The 22,073-nt window shown below is 40.3% G+C and overlaps 1 protein-coding gene across 1 annotated transcript; it reads left to right on the top strand.

Moving 5' to 3' along the window:
* Window positions 1-632: 632 nt before the first annotated feature.
* On the top strand, window positions 633-21,346 carry cd109 (CD109 molecule). The gene is made up of 33 exons (XM_051072064.1): window positions 633-703; window positions 1,250-1,416; window positions 1,511-1,539; window positions 3,365-3,628; window positions 3,878-4,003; window positions 4,399-4,438; window positions 4,564-4,645; window positions 4,750-4,843; window positions 5,020-5,161; window positions 5,909-6,018; window positions 6,291-6,569; window positions 7,704-7,805; window positions 7,881-7,943; window positions 8,264-8,437; window positions 8,792-8,944; window positions 9,455-9,544; window positions 9,731-9,800; window positions 9,913-10,030; window positions 10,720-10,837; window positions 11,001-11,114; window positions 12,458-12,676; window positions 13,656-13,797; window positions 15,130-15,306; window positions 15,483-15,564; window positions 15,646-15,874; window positions 16,399-16,570; window positions 16,809-16,999; window positions 17,886-18,041; window positions 18,216-18,281; window positions 18,991-19,124; window positions 19,254-19,410; window positions 19,490-19,592; window positions 20,392-21,346. The coding sequence occupies exons 1-33, from the start codon at window positions 633-635 to the stop codon at window positions 20,577-20,579; spliced, it is 4,422 nt and encodes a 1,473-aa protein (XP_050928021.1). The 3' UTR covers window positions 20,580-21,346.
* Window positions 21,347-22,073: the final 727 nt, after the last annotated feature.

The raw sequence follows: 22,073 nt of genomic DNA, 5'->3' as shown, positions 1-22,073 counted from the left end.
GTGATCCTCTGAATTTTAATCTAAAATTATCATCAGGTCAAAATTTTTATTTGTCAATTGCTTTGGTTCATGAGATATGGATTTTCCAGGATTTCTGCCTGCACTTCAGTCCAATGGAGGTGAATGGAATTTCATATGTGGTGTTCAAAAAACAGCCTCAATACCTCCTGGGAATAGATTTCATATGGACTTTGTTCCAGTGAAATCTCAGTCTATCTGATGCTCAAGGAACTGGGATAGTTTGGGCCCTGGGGTGTCAGGTCTCTTGGGGGGCCGTCTACTTTTCATGAGGTTTTCATCTTTTTCCAGTTCCATGCAGAAGCTGTGAGGCAGCAGGACGAAGAATCCTGTGACTGTTTGACTCAGACTGAACCAGAGCTCACTAAGACTTAAATAAAATGACAGGAACGTGTTCCTCTGTGGGATGAGTGTAAATATCCTCAATGTGGGAACACCCAGTCTCTGCTCTCAAACAAAGCTTCCCTGGGGGGAGATTTGGGTGAACTGACACTGGTTCAGTTAATGAGGTGGGGAGGTGTGGTCGCTGTCTTCCTCAGGTATAAACTCTGTCACTGACATCACCTGCTCCCAGCGCTGAACAAGACTTTGTGGAACAAGGTTTATTCATACAAATGGAGCGTCTCCAGGTGTGGGGATTCTTCAGCCTCATCTTCGTCACCACCGCCCAGAACACTACACACAGGTAAAGGAGACAGGTACAGGTGGAGACAGGGACTATCTCAGCTTCCTTTAATATCAAAACTGAGATATTATGTTTTATTTGTTGATTTTAAACAAATTATCACAGGTCAACATCTTAATATTGACCAGAAAAAAGGATTGTTTTGTTCAATATGTAGCGTTAAATAAACATACAAGCGTTCTTATGAAATAAGATTAATCATAAATGAACCAATAATTAGTGAAACATGATGATATGATAATAAAAAATCTAACTGTGATGTTATTTATTTCCAAATCAACAGTTTTATTCTAATCTTATTGATTCCAAAATTATTTTATATAATTTTAATTCAGAATGGCATATTTTCCCCAGTAATACTTTAATGTCATAATGTCAGTTTTCATTTGTGATTTGCAGAGATATGAGGGGGTGGTGACTGAAGACAACAACATCAGAACTGATATTATGAGATAAAAAAATAGCTTGAAATAATAGTAAGAGAGAATTTTTAGGTTTGCGTTTGTGTGTTTAACCAGATAGTTTAACCTGTCGTTGGTGTTTCAGCCCTGACCCTCGACTGTCCTACCTGCTGCTGACTCCCAGTGTCCTTTACCCTGGAGTCCCACTGTCGGTGTCGGTCACTATCCTCACCACCTCAGAGGTCACTGTGTCTGCTCACATCGTTCATGGAAACCAGACCGTGGCTTCAAACTCAGACACAGTCAAAGCGGGTAATTTATTTGTTTCCCTTTAACAAAAGATTCTCTGATTCAAACATCACAGTGTAAACTGATTTAACACTGATGTTAATTTCTCTGTTTAAAGGTTCAACTAAGCTGCTGACTTTGCCTCCTGTAAGTCTAACATATATCTCTTTAATCTTTGTAGAATACACACACACACACACACACACATATATATATATAGTCTGTGGTGTCTAAGTAATAGCCTAAAGGCCTAAAATAAAATTTGAATTTCAATTAAACTTATTTTAAATACAACAGCAACATGTGATTTAGTGGTATGGGGCCCCCTTGTGGCCGCTGGGGGGAAGCACAGGCACAGACCCGCCGTTTTACCTCCCAGACAGAAAGTGCGCCCTCAAATAAATATATAAATAAATTCCTGTTTTCATGCAGCCTACTTTGGTTCCCAATTAATATATAAAAATAATAAAATTTTTAAAAAATCGTTACAAAAAAAAATCCCTCTTTTCCCGCCACAACAGCAAACACTGTGGGGATACAATGCGCATGCTCAGTGTGAGACGGTCAGTGTGAGGAGTTACTTTGACGTAAACCGCCAAAACGAAATATAAACTTACTGTTTGTTTTGGTTTTATATTGATATTGACGCGCTTTAGGAATTTTACTCTACATAACCGTATAAAACCAGTAAGTCCGGTCTATTTATGCTTGAACTATTTAGCAGATGGAAATGTGCTAGCTAGCTAACGTTAGCATTGACAGTTTTTGCTAGTAATGTGGGAATCTGTGGAACATGGCGGAGTTCCTCCCTCTCAGTCTAGTAGGCTGTATGCTGACTGGGCTCTTCTTCCAGGCTTTCAGGCTAATGGACGTAGACAGTACCTGCATAATTTTGATAGTAAGCTTCCAGATTAATAGCCATAAATTCTACTGGATTGTAGAAGCAGTAGTGTAGTAGTAACGGTAGTAGTTTTATTTGGTATTTCAACTCTATACAGGTACAACAGAGCAATGAAATACTTGCAGGAAAACTAATTTGTTGGAACATAGAATATATATATATATATATAATAGCTAATAGTATCTTAGCCATACAATATCAGCATCTTCTTGTTGTTGCCCGTTATCACTGAAGCAGTTACACCTGTGGAGAGGTGGTGAGAGACAGATATGGAGGTGAGAGAGGAGCCATGCAGCCACATGAAGTGCATCTGTGTCAGTGGTATTAAGATTAGCTACTGCAAGTCAGGATGTTATTCAGAGGTCTGGGAAAGAGTTGAATTGCTTAATGTGAGGAGAATTTACTGAAATACACTTCAGTGTTTTACATGTATCATTAATAAGCTGTCATGTAACAGAGTTTTAACCAGCCGCAGTCATGGGTTTTGTTTGGTTTAACTATTTGCAAAAATTGCCTTTTATGGATTTGTGCCCCTGCTCTTCTAACATCCTCTGCACATCAGGACAGAAATAAGTACAAATAAATGGAGAAAGTAGAAGAACAAAGAACAAATAGGAAGTACTAAGCAGCTTCATTGTTGGTTCCATTTCTTTTCGTCAGTGGTGAAAAGTTTCTTGCTAAATGAGCCCAGAACAAACACAGATTGTCTGTTTTCACAGCTGAGAGGAGAGGCTTTTCTTTGAAGTGTAAACTGATGCTTTTGGACTGAACAGATATAATCAAGTAAAATTCAGGCAGATGTTGAGCAGATCCGACGCTAAAGCCTCAACCTTTAGTTTACAGACACCTGAGAAGCTTTAAATTCAGACAGGAGCAGCTTCAAAAACATTTTCACAAACAAGATCAGTCAGGTTTGTCAGTATCTCAGATTTGCATTTTTAAGAGAATAAATCATACTTTGGTTTACTACTTACATACTTTCTCCTTCTCTGGCTTTTGCAGAATTTCATCACTGGTGTTGAGTGTCAAGTGCCGATGAAAAGACCAGATTTATAATTAAATTCCTCTATCACTGGCCTCCATGTTGTGTCCCTCCAGGTCCAGGAGAACGAGTCCAGCTACTGGCTTCCCTACAGCCTGGAGGTCAAAGGTCATGTGGGTAGAATCCAAGTTTTCTCCAACTCTACAGAGCTGCACCTTGAACCCAAACACCTCTCCACCTTCATTCAAACAGACAAGCTAAACTATCTGCCTGGGCAGGAGGTGAATATCAGAGCGGTGTCCATTCACCCTGATGGGAAACCCTACATCAGCCCAGTGGATATTATCATCAGAGTGAGTCTGATATCACTATGATATTGATGATTATCTGCTCATTATTTATGTGAACTACCCCTTTAATGGCAAATCAAGCACTGTTAGCTTAATCTTCCTGTAGTTAAAAATAAAAAATACCAACAGAACGTTTTCCTACACAGCATTACAATACAAAATGCTGAAAATGCCTTTGTGTTGGTTGCTTGATTGTAGCTCTAAACTTTGAACTGACTGACCTTTCCCTGGTCTGTGTTCTCCCTGATCCAGGATCCAAGAGGAAACCTGCTCAGACAGTGGTTGTCTGTAGAAAGTGTCCTCGGGGTCGTGACCAGAAAGTTTCAGCTGTCTGAAAACCCTCCTCTGGGTCAATGGAATATTGTCACTACAGTCAGTGTAAGTCTGTGACATCTCACCCTCTGCATTAAATGTGCTGTATGGGGCTTTTATATGGACTGTATAAACCCGTCTGGGTACTTCTTGAGTGAAACATGTATGAACTCTTACAAGGCAAAATATATTGTAATTTTCTTGCCTTATTACCAGATTCTTTAACTTAATCAGACACTGAATCTTATTTTCTACCAGAGCTGGAAACTTGAAACTTGGATTCAAGTCATATGTGAAATTTGTGATCTGGACTTGTAATTACTCTGTAATGCTCAGCTCAAGGTTCCACCAAGCACCATTTTCGTTTTGGAAACAAGAGCGCTGTTCTCTGCTTTGGTTGTGCAGGATGATAAACCAGGTAGAAAAGGGTTTATCTTCTTAATCTTGTGTTTGTTTTACAGGGTGTTTCAACGGGGAGGCATTTCCATGTGCTTCATTATGGTTTGTACACCATCACTTCATACCCATGTGTTTATTATCAGTCTTATCTGCAGAAAACATGGTTGTATTTAAATTTGTCAGAATCACCCAACTGTGAAAATCATTCATTGTGTGTCTGGTTTCAGTTTTGCCAAAGTTTGAGGTTGTAATCCGAGCTCCAGATGTCATTTATTACAAAGATACTCTGCGGGGCTCCGTCACAGCAAAGTGAGGCCATTGTTTAATGCTTTAATTTACATGTTTGTATATTAATTATCTTGTTTGTGAATGAGACTTCAGATTATTTAGATTAATTGTGTTTTCATCCTCAGGTACTTGTATGGGAAACCTGTTCAGGGACACATGACTATAACGTTCCTTCATCATTTTCATGGTATTATAGAGGATTATAACAAAGATGCAGAGGTATGTAATTCTATTTAAAGGTGTGATTTGAAGGCAAATTGATAAATATAGATGGAAATTAAACATAATTTTTTAACGTTTTCTTGACTAAACAATGAATCATTGAACAAAAAAAATATGATTAACACATGAACTGGTAATAAAAGACATTCTTGATTGTTATTACTTTGATTTAGATTAATGGCACCGAGGACTTCACGTTTAATGTTCCTGACTACCGTTACATGAACAAAAGAGCTGTGGAAAAGCTCTTCTATGACGAATACATGGACGACCAGAGTCTAATGATTGTTGTTAATGTGACTGAACACCTCACAGGTAATCTGTTTTTACCACACATCACCTCCAGGCTACACTTAATTATATGACTCCCTGTGCATTGTTCCTCTCAAAAAGCTGATTTATAGACGACAGTTAAAACTGAATAATTCAGGCTTTGCCTTATACAGGGCTGTAGCTGCCACTGAAGACACTGAGGTCATGTCCTCAGTATTTTTCTTGTGAGTTTATGTTCTATAATAGAAAACACTCCGAGGTTGATTATTGATTATGTTTTCGCTTTGAATTTGACATGAATTTGAGTTCATTCCAGGTCACTGCCACAACTCTCTAAGTAAATCTGCACAAATGTCCAATATTGATCTGATCTGCAAAGAACTAGAGAGAGGAAAATTGATGCTTATTTGCACCATCCACTTTTATTTAACCTCCATGTTTAAACTGCTTCATAACAGAGACATGATTCACACACAGTTATGGTACAATGGTACAAATAGGACTTTTGAATAAACTGAAGTTGATCTCTTGTTAGCAACCAAGCTAACTGATAGATAGATGACTTGTTAGCTCAAAGAGCTTTTATCCCAGAAGCTAATACGACTGATTAGCGCTTGTATGTCGTTGCTGGCTAGCATGTTAGCAGTTAGCTTGCTAGGTACAGTATTCACCAACCAGCTCTGTGAGTAGTCAGTTTGTGTGACAATATCAGTTAATTAGTTTGAATTTTAATAAGATATTACTAATGCTGTGTCTCACTGACCATTGTGAATGTTTCCCATCTTTCAGGTCTCACATATAACAGTACGGCAAAGGTTTCTTTGGCAAGACAGAAATATAAACTTACTTTTGATGGCTATCCCAAAATATTGAGGCCCTCATTAAACTTTGTTGCTCGGGTAAGGAAAGTGACTTTTTTTTATAGATATACCCAAATGTATTTATGAAGAATTTTCATTGTTTGTCTATTTAAGAATTTACATTTATGCCTATGCAAAAGGGCAAAAATCAATAAGCACATCTGTCTATAAATAATTAAACAAGTCTTTAAGATAATTTCAGATAAAATGTTCTAATAAGTCAAACTTTATTCAGTCTTTGCCACCACAAGCATTTCACTTAAAACATATATTGGCAATAATTAACAGTGAATAATTTCTTGATTTTATAGCTGAAAATATCAACATATGATGATAAACCACTGTCATTGGAGGATCAGCAAAAGACTGTTCAAGTGTCAGTGATGCAAGGAAAGCAAAGTCCATGGAGTTGGAAAACGGACCACATGGAACAAATGAGGCCTCGAGCATTAAACATGTCGGGTCCTTCAGGAATGTATCCCCATCCGCAGGAGATGCCACCTAAAGACATGGAGTTCCCTGTCCCTGCAGATGGAGTCATACCCATCTACGTCCAGATCATGAATGAAACTGAAACACTCAGTATTGATGTAAGTGACAAAACAGTATCTTCTCACTGTAAAATTACAAATAACATAGAAATGCCAGCAAGATTTTTTTGTGTGATTTTTACCACCACTGGTGTCTCTAGCAGGAACAGAGGAGGAACTCACAGTGAGAGATAGTGAGCGAATTTTATTGCAGTGGATTCAATGACAGACTTGAAAAAATAGAGTAATAAATAATAATAAATCCTCAAAAACATATACTAGCTTTTGTGAACTTGCAAAATTGGTGATACTGTATTTTACATTTTACAGTTATGAGGAAAACTAAGATGGTTCTCAACTGGAACAGCTCTAGTTTATTAATCCTATCGAACTTCTACCATAACCTAGAGCCTACAAAATTACAAAAAAACTTTACCAGTAAGCATGCAGAATGTTAATGAATATTTACCTGGATTTCAACTGAGTGTTTTTTCCACTGATATTTATTTTTTGCCTTTAATACGGTCCAGTGGAATAGGTAATTGTCTGGAAATGTCCTTCAAAATTATGATTAAATTTTGGACCTGTAAAATATCATCAAATTTTGAATTTGCATTAGCATTAGAAAGCCACAGTATGACTGATGTTCTGCGTACATTTTCTCTATCATTTCCTATGGCTACAAAATGGTGAAGTATATTACTGTCTCGTACCATGATGCACTGTTAAGATTAAAACATAATTTTAATAATTTTATACAGTGAATATTTATGTTCATCTTGAGGTGATTCACTGAAATGCAAAGTGGTGTATCATCTGCATAGAAGGGAAACCAAGAGCCATTTCCAGAGCTGATTGAGACCAATCAACCCTGTGTTTTTACGTTGGAAAACATAACAACTGGATGAAACTTAATAGCAACAGGTGCCCAATATTACAGCACAGAGGGGCAGAGGGACAACCTACTGGATGATGCTACTGTGTTTGATTGTTATGGAGAAGATTTTAGAGTGACTGAAACTGAACAATGGGAAGTGAAAAGGATGTAAAGATGACATGAGTTTTAACCATGTCCAAAAACAAACTGAGATTTTCAAGTCAGCAGCAGATACTGAAGGTTTTCTGTAAGATTATTCAAGACATAAAACTCAAGCCTTTTTCATATATTTATCTGTTTGTTTTTTATGTTTTCAGGCTTCTTTTGAGGACAGCCAAAGGACTCTTCAGCTCTACAGAAGCTACACATCACCCAGTAACTCCTACCTGCAGATTCAGAAACCCAAAGCACCTGCAGAGGTAAACACATGAAAAAACCACTAAACACATTTTGTCTTTGGTGGAATAAAATATCAGCATCATCTCTTCCTTCAGGTGGGTTTATCCCTGCTGCTGGACATTCAGGCGAATTTTCCAATGACTGAGATTCACTACATAGTAAGAAACTCACTTTTAATTGATGTACTTTTTTCACTCTGCTTGGGCCTTTCATATATAATGACTTACATTAAGTGCAGCTATGGAATAAATGTGAATTTATCACATTATCTAGACTAGATTTTAGTGTTTTTACATTGCGTATGTTCAAAATCTTGTGCAACACTTTGTCAACATATATTTTTAATAATTACGACTCATTTCAATAAAGTTTGTTATGTGATATGTTGCTGTAATAAACCATTTTAGATCTCAGACATTTTAAAACATCAAACCATGCACTTTGAATAATGCCTTACGCCTGTTTTCTGTATGTGAAGGTGAAGTCCAAAGGTCAGGTGGTTTCTGCTGGGAAAAGCTCTGGTAATCTAGAACTGGTCCCAGAAGTCTCCTGGGCTCCTCTGGCCTGCATCATCGTCTACTGTGTGCATCCCGATGGAGAGATCGTTAACAATGTGCTGCACCTGCCCATCACCAAAATCTTACAGAATCAGGTGGTTTATTGTTTGAGCTGTTTTGAATAAGTTTGTCATGTTTTCATGTGAGCATGATGATAATTAAGCAATTCAGAAAAAGCACTGAACAGTGAAAATAGAGTACACGTTAGCTAATGTGACCTTGTTGATCTGCATAAATTGTGAGTCAGAGGTTTGTGAAACATTTGGAAAAAGGAGATGTTTGTGGATAAGACTGACCATCTTTAATCACAGCAGTCAGCTACCTGAACAGAACAGGGGGTGGATCTCCATCACAGACCTTCAGAAAGATAAATAAATATATTTAAATTATTTGTGCATGTGTGATGTGTGAGTATGTAATGATGATATCTGACAGACTGTGACTGACAGGTGTCTCTGAGCTGGAGCGACAGTAAGAGGATGCCAGGTGACATGGCCACACTGAAGGTAGCGGTGGCGGAGCCCGGCTCTCTGGTCGGGATCCTGGTGGTCGACAAGGCGACACAGTTGAAGGGATCACACAATGACATCACCAAGGAGAGGGTGAGAACAACCGCTGACTCAGAATAAACTACACGTTTCAAACTGTCTGTGATAGAATGCACATGCAGTATGTTGCTGTCATTTCACAGGGACAGCTTAAGGTCCTGTACAGTCACAGTGACACTTACTGTTAAACCTTAGTCAAAGACATAAACCTCACACTCGTCCTGTTTTGTAAAGACACTTGTTGGTCATATAACATGCTTTGTTGTTTACAATAGTCCATCCTGATCTGTGAAGAAGCTTCCATAACTCCCCAGGGTCTTCTCTAGTTTAACATTCACCAAACTAACAGGTGTTAGTCAGCTAAAAGTCGTTCACCCTCACACCCATATTCTCCCTGGTATAACATCCCCTGCAGTTACACCTATGAAACTCAATCCACTGCTGCCCCCCCGTCAAACTGGTTTTAAACAATAAGTGCTCTTTCTATGTCCCGCTTAGTGTTGGTGGTCTTTGTGGGCTGTAACAATAGCAGCTCTGAGGATGTTGTTGGTGTGGCTTTCACAGGTGATGGAGGAGATTAAGGGGTACAGCGTTTCCAGGATGGATGCCTACTCTGACATGTTGACAATGGGAGATCCATACTCTGTCTTCAAGGTTAGTTTCAGAAGTCTTGATTAAAAATGTTCCCTGTTTGTAAAAGTTGATAAAGGTACTGTTAGTATTTAAACTCCTTAATTCTGAAATTTCTTCAGTGTGCTCTTAATTTATTTACTTTTTTCTTTATAAAGTAATGTGAAACTGAAGGGAAATGTGTTTCTTCTCTTCCTTTTCTTTGCGCAGACATGTGAACTTGTGGCGCTGACTGATGCTAGTTTACATGTTGTAGAACATCCGCTGAGGCCTGTATTTCGTAAGTTTTAAAAATCAGCGTTACTCAAAATCTTGCCTTTCACACTCACTTAACTATTATGATTATTCCAACCATTCAAAACTAATATAACTGACACGCATCTTCTAAACAGCAGGGGAGGCAATATATTACCTGTCCGGGACAGACGGGCCACTTATGCAGCAACAACAGGAGCCACGAGAGCGCTCAAACTTTCCGGAGACCTGGATATGGATGGATACCAACACAGGGTGAAGCTTCAGAAAAATAATAGTACAATGTTCAGCCTGTTTGCTGAATTAGAATGACCCACATTTGTCTGTAGTTTTTTTGTAACTATTGAAGCAGGTCTCAAAGGATATCAAGAGAGGCCTGAGAACGAGAAATATCTGTAGTTAGTATGCAGGTTTTGTGGTTGTCTAAGTTTATGATGAAGTAAATTTAATAACAGGATATATTGTTTGTTAGAGGAGAGGGTTTCATTCAGTGGCAGAAATTTGAGTGGTGACACAGGAACGTCTACAGATCTATGGTAGGGACAAGATGAATTGCAAAATGCGTCTGTACGCAGATGATACCCCTTTTTATTCTTATTAGCAAGCAAACAAAGAGGTTTAATTTCCTCATACAATTTGTGCCAGTTGAAACTGTGTCTAAAACTGGAATTATACAGTGAGAGAATTGCAAATCTTATGACATTAGGAGTAAACTGTTTGAAAACTACAAAGAAACTACAACTAAACAGCAGTAGGTAACTGTTTTGGGGGTGATAGACGAAGCTGTGCACTTTGTCTGGATGTTACTTACAGTGCTTCTTCGTGGTTGTGATTTTGATGTTTTGATGTAGATCTAACTGACATTTCATATGATTTATTTACATGTTGTTTCCTATTTTTTTTACCATTGTTTTATGTTTAAAAAAAAAATTTCTTTGTCACAGTGATTCAGACACAGCAGAGCTAACTCTACCAGTACCAGACAGCATCACAACCTGGACAGCCACCGCCTTCGTCATGTCTGAGAACCTGGGTCTGGGCGTCGTAGAAAGCCCTGCAGAGGTATTTCTATCACTTCAGTAACTTCCCATAAAGACAGAATAATAATATCTATCCAGTCTCCTTGGATTTAAAACACTTTTTAGCATTAGTGTCATTTATTGTCCTGTTAGTGTTAGTGTTAGTTCACACCTGCTGAGACAGTTTCCATGTGACGTTCCTGCAGCTCACAGTGTTCCAGGATTTCTTCCTGTCCTTGAATCTGCCGGCCTACATCATCCGAGGAGAGGAGCTGCTGTTGGAGATCATTCTGTTCAACTACCTCCCACACAACCTGGAGGTCAGCCTGCAGCTTCTCACACAGCTGGGCTGCATGAGAAGCAATTAGAAAATTCAGAAAATTAGGAGCCACTATGTCCTTTTGTTCTGACCTTTAACACAGGGAATGCTTAAAACAATACTCTGTCTCCTTAGCATCAGATACCAATCACCTGTTGGCTACAGGGAAGCAAAAACTTCTACAGATTCAAAAAGAAGATGTTGAAACATCTCCAGTAGATTCATTTAGCCCTGGTTATAATGTTTTTTTAAAGCTCCTCCACTAAGAGAATCAGGGTTATTCCCACACAATTATAGTGTTTGCTTACGCACGATTCCTCAATGCCATGTCTCAGAGGATCAATTGAGATAGAGATGCTGGATGGTGAAGGAATAGAGGCTGGCTATAAAAGGGAAACAGGAAAAGTTGAAGAGAATTGTGAGGAGTCTTTGGGGATTAGACCACATCACGGCATCATACTTTCTACGAGGGGTTAGTTACAGCATGAGTCATAGAGGAATATCCTGCAATGGAGTCTAGACAGTCTGACGGTGGTAAGTGCTGGATGTCTCCACTTATTTACTCACTCTACATAAATAAGATTCATTCATGCTGATGGTACTATAATTTATTATTTCCATAACAAACACAGTGTATACATTATAAATACAATACAAAACAGAAATATCAACAACTCCACATCCCCTGACAACAACACAAACAATGCATGAAACTTACCAAAGACGAGAAAACAAAAAGGAGAGTGTTCAGATCCACCATGCTACCCGATGATTAAATAATATGCATTTCTTTGTGCAAATTTGGCAAGTTTATTGCACAAGGAACAATGACTGGATCTGAGCTTGTGTTAGTTTCTGATCGTGGTGCAGACAACATACATGCATAATGTAATCCAGTTTTTAAAATGTAGGTCACTGTGAACATAAAAGACAGAAATGAAAGTGATGTTGCATTTCTCAGACCAGTCTTTTTTTACATGTCACTGTGTACCAAAAGTAGAACACAGCAGGTGTTGGATTACAGGTGACTTGTGAAATAAATGTGGTCACAGGGTTAGAGCAGTTGTTTTAGGCGTCAGGTTGCTATAATCTAATCTGGAATCACTGGTTTTAACATCGTCTGTGGTTACCTCTGAGGATATGATACAGACATGACCTGGGCCACTCTGTAGTCTCTAAAAGCTGCATAAAAAGATCACATCAAATCCTCAGAGAGCAATTGTTCTTATGATAATTTTTTTATTTGATATTTGGTTACAACACCATGCGTCTTTTGTTTCCTCCCCCACTCTTTGTGTTTTGTTTAACGTGATCTGGGTGGATTCTCCTCGTCTTTGTTGTCAGGTCATGGTGATTGTAGCAGAGAGCGACACCTTTGAGTTCATCTTCCCGGACAATGAGGTGCTCTCCATGCCCAGTGTTCGTCATTTGTCTGTGGGGAGCAACAGTGGGAAGTCCGTCCTCATTCCCATCAAGCCGCTGGTCCTCGGAGAGATCCCCATCTCTGTGAAAGCCATGTCGTCGGCAGCGTCTGACTTAGTTCGCAGGATGGTGCTCGTCAAGGTGCTTTGAGAAAATCACTAACTGGGAGGTTTATGTAATGTGGCTGCAATGGAGGAGTTCAGTTAGAACAATGAGAGCAATTTAGGTAGAATACAAACACATAATGTTACGACACATAATGTAGTTGTAGGAACAGTTTGGGAAATACAAGGCCAAAAGACGGTTAGCTTAGCTCGGCATAAAGGATGGAAACACGTAGCCTGGCTCTGTCTAGATGTGACAAAATATCCTCCTTTCAGCACCTCTAAAGCTCACTGATTAACATAAGCAGTATCTTTTTCTAAATCCATACAAACACAAACATGTAAAACCAAGACATTGTGGTTTACTTGGAGCTATGGGTCGTAACTATTGCTTGATATGAAAGTGGAATCAGTCCTCTCATCTAAATCTTGATAAGAAAGTGAACAAGCGGTGCTGAACTTGATTATTGAGCCTTTAAAACTAGTGCAGGTTAAAAAATACATGATATAATAGAAATGTAAAGATGTTTTGGAGATACATGGTTTCACAGGAAAGCCACAACACAGAAAATCTTTGACCAAATGATATTTGTACAAAAAAGCCTCTGTTGGCTAATCCTAAAACAGAACAATAACCAGTGAGTGAAATGATCCTCTCATATTATTTAATTTTGATATTTTATAGAGTCCTGAAGAGTCTAAACTGATCGGTATTTCACAAAGATTTATCGAATCAGCCTGTGAAGTTAGAAGTCAGAGGTTCAGCATCTTGCTCAACAAAACATCGTCGCCAGTGAGAGTTGAACTTGTCAGATTGTGTTTATCAGAGCTTTCGTCAAACTGCTGCAGCTCCAAAACAAACACGAGGGAAACTCTTTTAATGAAATGGAACCATCATCTGCTGCTGCACTGTAACCCAAGAAATCTTGATCTTGTTTTACAGCTCTGCCTTTCCCAGAAATATTACTCACCGTGTTTGTTTGCGTGTTGTGTGACCATTTTTCATGGGTCTGCAGGCCGAGGGACTCGAGCAGTCGTTCTCCACCTCCCTTCTGTTTGAGGTTTCTCCATCGCAGCCGAGCCTTTCCAAACACATTACGTTCACCTTCCCAGCAGATGTTGTGGAGGGCAGCAAGAGAGCTTCAGTGACAGCCGTCGGTATGTAAACACACCGAGGAAAAATCTTGACTCAACACCTAAACAGATTCAGGCTCCCATGAGGCCTCAGGCTGATTCGTCCTGTAACAATAAAACAATAGAAAACAATTGATTTATAACGAACGGTAGGATTTAAAATATATACAAAAACAGTCCACATTATCCAATGTTGACCTTATTTTTCCACTAGGCTATACTGTGTATAACTACTAGCCCATTTGTTTATTGTACTGTATGTATCATATATGTTTGAATTTTAGATCAACATCAAATGCACTGTCATCTGCATAGAAAGAAAGAATCAGGAATCTAATAAATAAAATTTTTTTAACAAGGAATTTTTAATTTAAAACAGTCTACAGACGTGTTAGCAGCTCCTTAAAGGTGTACTTAGCACAGTGGTGCTTAAAGCAGAATGCTCATTTTAAATATAAGACTTTTTAATAGAACAGAGGATGCATTTTAATACCTGTTTCACCAGCCACAGGATAAAAGATATCAGTGTTAACCAGTAGAGATTCACAGTGAGTGCACTATACTTCCCAGCTGTATGCAGTATAAATATAATTTATATATAATGATAGAATCACTTATCATGACCTGGACCTGGATAATCAGCAGAAAACTGATGGATGAGTGAACTGACAGATTAACCAATATGCAAAAACTCGTTATGGCTAATACTTGAAAACCTGCTATTACATAGAAAACCTGATCACATCTTAAAAATTAGGGTGTGGTCACAGGCTTCAGTGTTAAAGAATGTGTTTCACAGATTTCACATCCAAGCATCAGAAGTTGTTTCTCCTGCTGCAAGAAAACACTGATCAGCACAGTTTACCAGAAACTCCGTGAGCTCAGCTCAGGAAATACTTGTGGTTCAACACACTTAATGTAAGCTAAGCTAGTTTTCATGACAGTGATGATTTTATAAACTTTCTGGAATAAATTTTTACAAACTGTGTGTAAGACGTTTTCATGGTTTCCCATAACATTTAAAATGCAATAAAAGGTTTAGTTTTCAAAGGAAAAACAACTCAAGTGGAAACAAATAGAGGTTGAGGCTAAGATTACTCTCATTGTAATTCATCCACTGCTACTGTGACTCATTAACTATATCCACCGAGGTATAATTGAACCAATGGGATTGTTTCTGGTCCCAGATCAACACCAGTCTGCTGCTGCAGTGAGGCGTCGTGTTAATCACAGCTCCTCCACCCAGCCCCATGATGTGATGTGACTGTTTAGTTTGGCTCAGTGAACCGTAAACATTACTCCTCTCCCTTGTGTTTCTCATCATGTCCGATTTGTCTGGTTTCTGTGGCGACGAAGGTGACATCCTTGGCCCGTCCATCAGCGGCCTGGACTCTCTGATCCAGATGCCTCACGGCTGCGGTGAGCAGAACATGATCAACTTCGCTCCAAACATCTACGTCCTCCAGTATCTGAGCGCTACGGGACAGGCTGACCAGGAAGTGACGGACCGAGCCACAGACTACATGACGAAAGGTACGAGGACATGGATTATGTCACAGTATCAGTGGCACTGCTCAGGATTACAGTTATAAAGTGGTCGTGTGACGGGGACTGGATACAGAAAGATCTGTGAAATACAAAGAGCACCTTATCATCCCGTTTGTTTAAGATAAACCAGACGATGAGGTGAATGCTGTGCTTTCCGTCAGGTTATGAGCGAGAGCTGTCCTATCAGAGAGCAGACGGCTCCTTCAGTGCATTCGGAGACCAGGACCAATCTGGAAGCACCTGGTGTGTTGTCAAGTTGTTCCCAGTTTAAACAGAAAACACCAGAAACTTGTTTCACTGATGAAAGAAACTCCCTCTCCGCAGGCTGACCGCGTTCGTGCTGAAGTGTTTCCTGCAGGCGCGGCCCTACATCAGCATCGAAGCTCAGGTGCTGCACAGAGCGGTGACCTGGTTAGTTTCCCAGCAGGGGGATGATGGGAGGTTTGTGGAGCCTGGCCGGGTCATCCACACCGAGCTGCAAGGAGGCCTGGACGGACCCGTCTCCCTCACAGCCTACGTCCTCATCGCCCTGCTGGAAGACAGTGAGATCAGGGTGAGAGTCGATAAATACATCAAACTGTTTGTGCAGCACCTTCTGTACAGGTTACTGCAAGGTTTGTGTGATGTATCAATGTTTCTCAAACAAGTGGAAATAGTGAATTTGTTAGGGACGATTTTCAGCAGAAATATCCTGCAGCCACAGGACAGACTGGGTTTTCTATCAGGAGTCACGCCCACTTTACAGAAGACTCTCCTTTTGCATCACATGTAACACAAAGGCCAGTTGTTTGACTTGATTTTGGCTCTTTGGTGTGTGTGTGTGTGTTTCCCCCACAGGGATCAATAAAGTCTGATATTAACAAGCAGTCTGTAAAAACATGAAGAGTGAGAGCTGGACAAACTAACGTGGCCACAGATGTGTTTAAAACAACGTCCTAACAAGAGCAGCGTTTTCATTCTCAGGTCCAAAGACGTTGCCTCATCAAGGCTGCGTCTTTATGATCTGATCTCATACATGCCATTGAGCTGAACCGAACTGACGTGTAACGCGCTGCCGCCCCGTTCTCTGTCTGTCAGGCTCAGTATGGGAGCCAGGTGTCTGAAGCCCTGATGTTCCTGGAGACCCGCCTGGCTCTGAGTGTCCCCAGTAACTACAGCCTGAGCGTGCTCCTCTACGCTCTGGCTCTGTCCGGCAGCTCCAACACCAACACAGCGCTTAGCGAGCTGACTGGACGAGCCGAGATGAGAGGTACGATGACAGCTGAGTGTGTGAAATGGGTGGGTGGGGAACTTTGACTAGTTTAAAGGAGTAGTTCTGCATTTTCAATATCATGTCTGTCTGACAACGAACAGGGAAAAACAACACATAAGAAAGTATGTCGAACTTGGGTATAGACTTTTTTATTCTTACTCAAGTAACAATACTTTTACTTGAGTACTGTTTTTGTTTACTCTCTCCACCACTGCATCTCTCTGACCGTGATTAGACGGCGTGCCGATGTGGTCCTCCCCAGACGCCGGCCTGTCGTCGTCGTGGCAGCCTCGCTCCGCAGACATCGAGATGGCGTCCTACCTGCTGCTCGCTCTGCACAAACTGGGTCACATCGAGGGAGGTCTGAGCCTCATGAAGTGGCTCAGTCAGCAGCGGAATGACAGGGGAGGGTTTGGAAGCACTCAGGTCAGATTTCAAAATTAATAAAAACAGAAATAAATCAACACAGGCTCATAAAACACACTGAAAATAGTCCCTGACAAATGCATTATTTTTGGTAAGAACCAGTTTTTTCAGGCACATTTCTGGGTTGTACAACGTTTTCATGAGCTGTTTTTATGCAACAGTCAAGGCCAGAGGCATTATGTTTTCAGGTTGTCCATCCATCCAAAATTCACTTTTCCTCGACCCCAATGAAAAACGTCATGAGGTCAAGGAAAGACGCAAAGGAGAATTGATAAGGATTTATAAAAAGAGAGCTGCAATATTTAGAGAATCTGACCACACTTACCCCAGGCGTTTTTTAAATCCAACTTTATTTATAACACATGGAAGACATGTACAACGACGGCTGTCAAAGGTCAAGGTCACTGTGACCTCCCAAATTGTGCCGCAGGTATGGTTGATGGAGGCGGATTAAATACGAAGCAGCTGGATTTACGCAAAAGGAGAGATTCCCATCATGCACCGTTTTATCTTTAAAATGTGGTGAGGGGGTGGGCTGTGGCCGTCTGGGCATGTGGTGACTAAAGGATAATTAACCCTGTAGCACGCATGGACACTCACACATGCACAGACATGACAGATGCTACAAGGAAACAAAAAACATCTAGATATTGTGTAAATTCAATGACTAAACGACGGCAAGGTTTTTCTCATGTGGGAGAAAATCCCTTTATTTATCCACAGATATAGGAACAGATGCACAGACTCAGACACACAAACATACACAGCTGTAAACAGGAAATCATCACAGACTGAACTGTAACACAATCCTCCGGATCAGATGTGTGAGGCTGCAGCAGAGACACACAGATGAATGAGTGTAATGGATCTTATTCCTGTCTCTCAGGACACAGTCGTGGCTCTGCAGGCTCTGTCCACGTTCGCAGCTCTCGGCAGGTCTCAAGACTTCGACGTCACCATCTCAGTGAACACGGACGCGTCAACCAAGGTCGCCTCCTTCCACATCCACCAGAACAACTACCTGCTCCTGCAGAGTCAGCAGGTACACCCAGACCAGCTGGAATGATTATCTGCTCACCCACTGCAGATAAAATGAACCAGACCAGATAACAGATGGCTGTTGAAAGAGAAAAATGAATTTAATATTGTAAATTAACGGTATGATGTGGAGGGATACAGTAATCTGGAATGTACAGTTTGTCTCATCTTGTTTCAGATCAACCCAGAGCAGGAGCTGAACCTCCAGGTGACTGCAGAGGGTCGAGGACTCGCTCTGTTCCAGGTACCAGGACAGAAATCTTTACAGAAACTGCTGTTTTTCAGCAAAAACTCCAAACCTCTGAAACATCCCCCACATCTCAGATTTGTTCAGTAATTCAAAGCAGCTTACGTGCTGACTGAAATTACTTGTCACTGCTTCTTCGTGCTTTTCAGAATTTAAGTCCTTGAGGTCTTAAGAAAACAAAAATGAAATAAGAGCAGATATCAACTTGCCTCCAGTGTTTCTCTAAAATCTGGTTTAATTTTCTGTTCCATTCCAAAAACCTTGCTCACTGAGTCACATGTTTGTGTTTATTATTTTATTTGGGTGATTCTGTCACTGAAAAGTGAGAAGAAAGAAAAGTGTTACTGAATCAGCAAATTCATCTGCAGGAAACTGAGACTGTTTCAAAACAGTTTGGAGCTGGTTTTAAAACTTAATGCACTAAATATGAAGTTGTAATGAAAATATCAAGAATTAGAAACAGAGTTTGTTTCCTGCAACACTTCTTGCTCCAGAAGCCGGGGATCATGGGTATTAGACATACATTCAGTCATGTTTTCTGTACATTAAAGCTGCGTATACGCTCAGACTCAGAGCCAAACAGAATTAATAACCACTTGTGCTGCAGAGGGCGCTGCTGCTCAGCAAAGTTACACTGTGTTGGCAATATCGTACAACTTCAGCTTTCCCCTCTTGTCCTGATAAAACACCTCTTCTCATCCCTCAGCTGAACGTGTTTTACAACGTCAGGCATAGAGAGCTGATGAGGAGACGAGACGCCGGCAAACACAACGCGTTTTATCTGCACGTCGAGCTGTTTGACATGGATATATACACAGCACACCTGTACATCTGCACCAGGTAAGCTCAGATGATGATATCTAGTCTGTTCCTGCAGTGAGTTATTGTAACAGAAGAATAAAATGTCCCACATTCAAGTGATGTGCAGCAGCTTTCTAATGTCTTCATGTTGTCATGTTGCCTTCACAGCCTGTCAGAGAGTCTGGGTCTGACTGCAACCGGCATGGCCATCCTGGACGTTGGTCTGCTGAGCGGCTTCAGTCTGGCACCAGAAGGCTTCCCGACCGATGAGGTCGTAAAGAAAGTGGAAGCAGAGCCGGGGAAAGTCATCATGTACCTGGACTCTGTACGTGTTAACTGAAATGTACTGTGCTGTGTCTGTTTGAAGAGAAAGACTGGAATATAAAATGTAAATGTGTTTCTAGGTGACGACAGAGGAGCTGTGTCTCACGATCCCTCTGGTCATGGAATATAAAGTCACCAAAGTCCAGGAGGCGACTGTTTCCATCTATGATTATTATGAACCAAGTAAGGACAGCTTGTTGTGCACTTATTAGTACCAGAACACAGAGTTAGTTTCACCTTCTGGTATATGCAACCATAATCTTCACAGATGAACACCACTGTTCTGATGTTTGAAGTAAGAAGCTAATGTTAGGCTATAAACCAACTCCACCACGGTCACATGACGTCAACGTCTCCACCACTAAGCTTCCAACTGGTCATTTCATTTAGCTCTGAGCTCTTCTACAAAAGCCTTTCTTCTTAGAAAGTTAGTGAGAGTTTGAAAGAGCGCGAGTAGAAACACAACGAGGCTGTAAAGGTGGACTGGTGAGTAGATGGGTTTTCATGTTAACGTCCCCGACAACCTCTGTAGTCTCATTTAGACACTCGTTAGCAACCGCCTTTTTTAAGACACGTAAAAGCTTCAAACATCAGGAGTGGGGGATTTACTGACCCATTTTATGTCGGAGAATCAAACCTGAAAATGTCTTGAGCTTGTGTTAAAACCACAGACCTTATTTCAGACATTTAACCAGAAACACACTGACAACAGGAAGAGCTAACATGCTAACATGCTAACATACTTCCTGGTTTTAGGATCAGTCCTGCACCATTCTATACTGCTAAATACCAGAGGATGTAAATTGTCTCATAAACAATGTTAAATGGTTAATAAAAACCTTTACATTGACTCAATGTTTGGCAATACATCCACTAGAGGGCAGCTCAGAGTCAAAGGTTTCAACAACAACAAACAATTGAAGGAGGTTGTAATAATTAATCTTTCAACCTTTGACCTCTGACCTTTGTTCCTTTCTTCCAGGACGGAGGACGGTGAGGACGTATACATCAGAGTGGAGGAGTGAAATGTCCACCTGCTCCTTCTGTGGTGACGACTGCAGCGACTGCCAAGCCGACGACTATTATGAGCTCAGTTCTGCGTCACGCAGCAGCAGAAATGTTCTGTCGATCAGTTTACTACCTGCTCTGCTCCTCATCTTCAGTTTGTAAATAAAATCAAACAAACACTAGTTCAGATTTAGATGTATAAATTTGTCAGCACCAACTTTTTGTGAAAGGTGTAACATTTCTACATGCTCAGTGACATGACTGAGTTTGTTTTCATTGCTGAAAATCAATGTAAAAACTCATCTGTGATCTTAGTTTAACACTTGGACGTACAAACTAGATTTGTAATAGTTTGGAGTTAATATGAAACTTAAAAAGTTGTGACGTCACTTGTACCTGGTACTGGTACCTGTGTATTCGTAGATTCTTGATTTTTTTAATGAGGCAGAAGGAGTAGACGTAGTTTCTGTGGAAAAATCTTCAAACATGACTGGAGCCTCAGGTTTAAGTCGCCAGGAAACTTTATTTTAATGGTGTTTTAGATCTGTAAACTGGCATGTTTACATTCATACATTCCTGTTCCTAAGATTATAATGAACCAGTAACAAGCTGGTTGGATTAAAGCAGCTGGATCAGAGCTGGAATAAAAAACAAAGAGCTTTACACAGCTTTAAGTAAATCAATAAATCTATTAACTTGTTATAAAGTCAAAGCTTTGCTTGTAGTACTGAACTCACTGAGAATCAACAGCTCTGTGAAGCTTTTTAGCCTCATTTCGCTCATATTTCTGGTTTTACAGGACATTTCCTGTATGGTTCAGCCTCAGCATCCTTGCTTCCAGCAGCTCTGATAAACCCAACACCAAACAGCTGTCAGGCAAAGTTATCCAGGTAGTTCCCTCAGTAGCTGGAGGAGACCAAAACAGAGCTAAAGGGTCAGCAATGGCAGTGCCACCAGTAGCTGTGACGTTATTCATGAAATAAAAATATTACTTGTGTAGAATCTAAATGTTTCTTTTGAATTTTCTTCAAAGGAAGCAAAGAGCACAGTTAATGCTGCGTTCCAATGACATCACAGGTCTGAGCTCGGAGTGACGAGTTAACGTCGGAAAAACTTTAAAACAAATATAACACCTCAGTTGTTAACGTTAGATTTTAATGCAAACACTAGAATTTTCTTCAAATTTAACTGTTCGAGAAAAATAAAAAACATTAAGCCATGAACCGATTTAAACGTATCCCAGACTAGCGATTGTCACTGCTAGCCGTTGTTAGCAATACCAGTTGATAACAATGCTCATACTTCATGCAGCAACATGTCCACAGATAAAAACTGAACAGTATTGTGTGTATGACTGACTTAATGTGGAAAAAAATAAGACTGAACTGCTATAAACAGTAGAATAAGCAGAGTGTTCACTACTACTAATGTGAGTAGCAGCCATCTTGAACTCTCATGTCATGGTTGGTTATCGACTTGGTTACTCATAATGCAATGCAACCACCGACAGTTGGGTCAGAGACTCATTAGCCTCATTAGCCACATTAGCCAGTGCTAGCTGTGTTATGCTAGCAGTGGCTAATGTAGCCTGCAGCCTCAAAAAGGAATCAGGACAGAGAGCTGTGCGATGAAAAACTCTTCATTCTTGTATATTAC

Source organism: Lates calcarifer, linkage group LG7_1 (assembly GCF_001640805.2).
Source record: "Lates calcarifer isolate ASB-BC8 linkage group LG7_1, TLL_Latcal_v3, whole genome shotgun sequence".
NCBI lineage: Eukaryota > Metazoa > Chordata > Actinopteri > Centropomidae > Lates > Lates calcarifer.
This window is presented reverse-complemented; position numbering and strand designations above follow the sequence as displayed.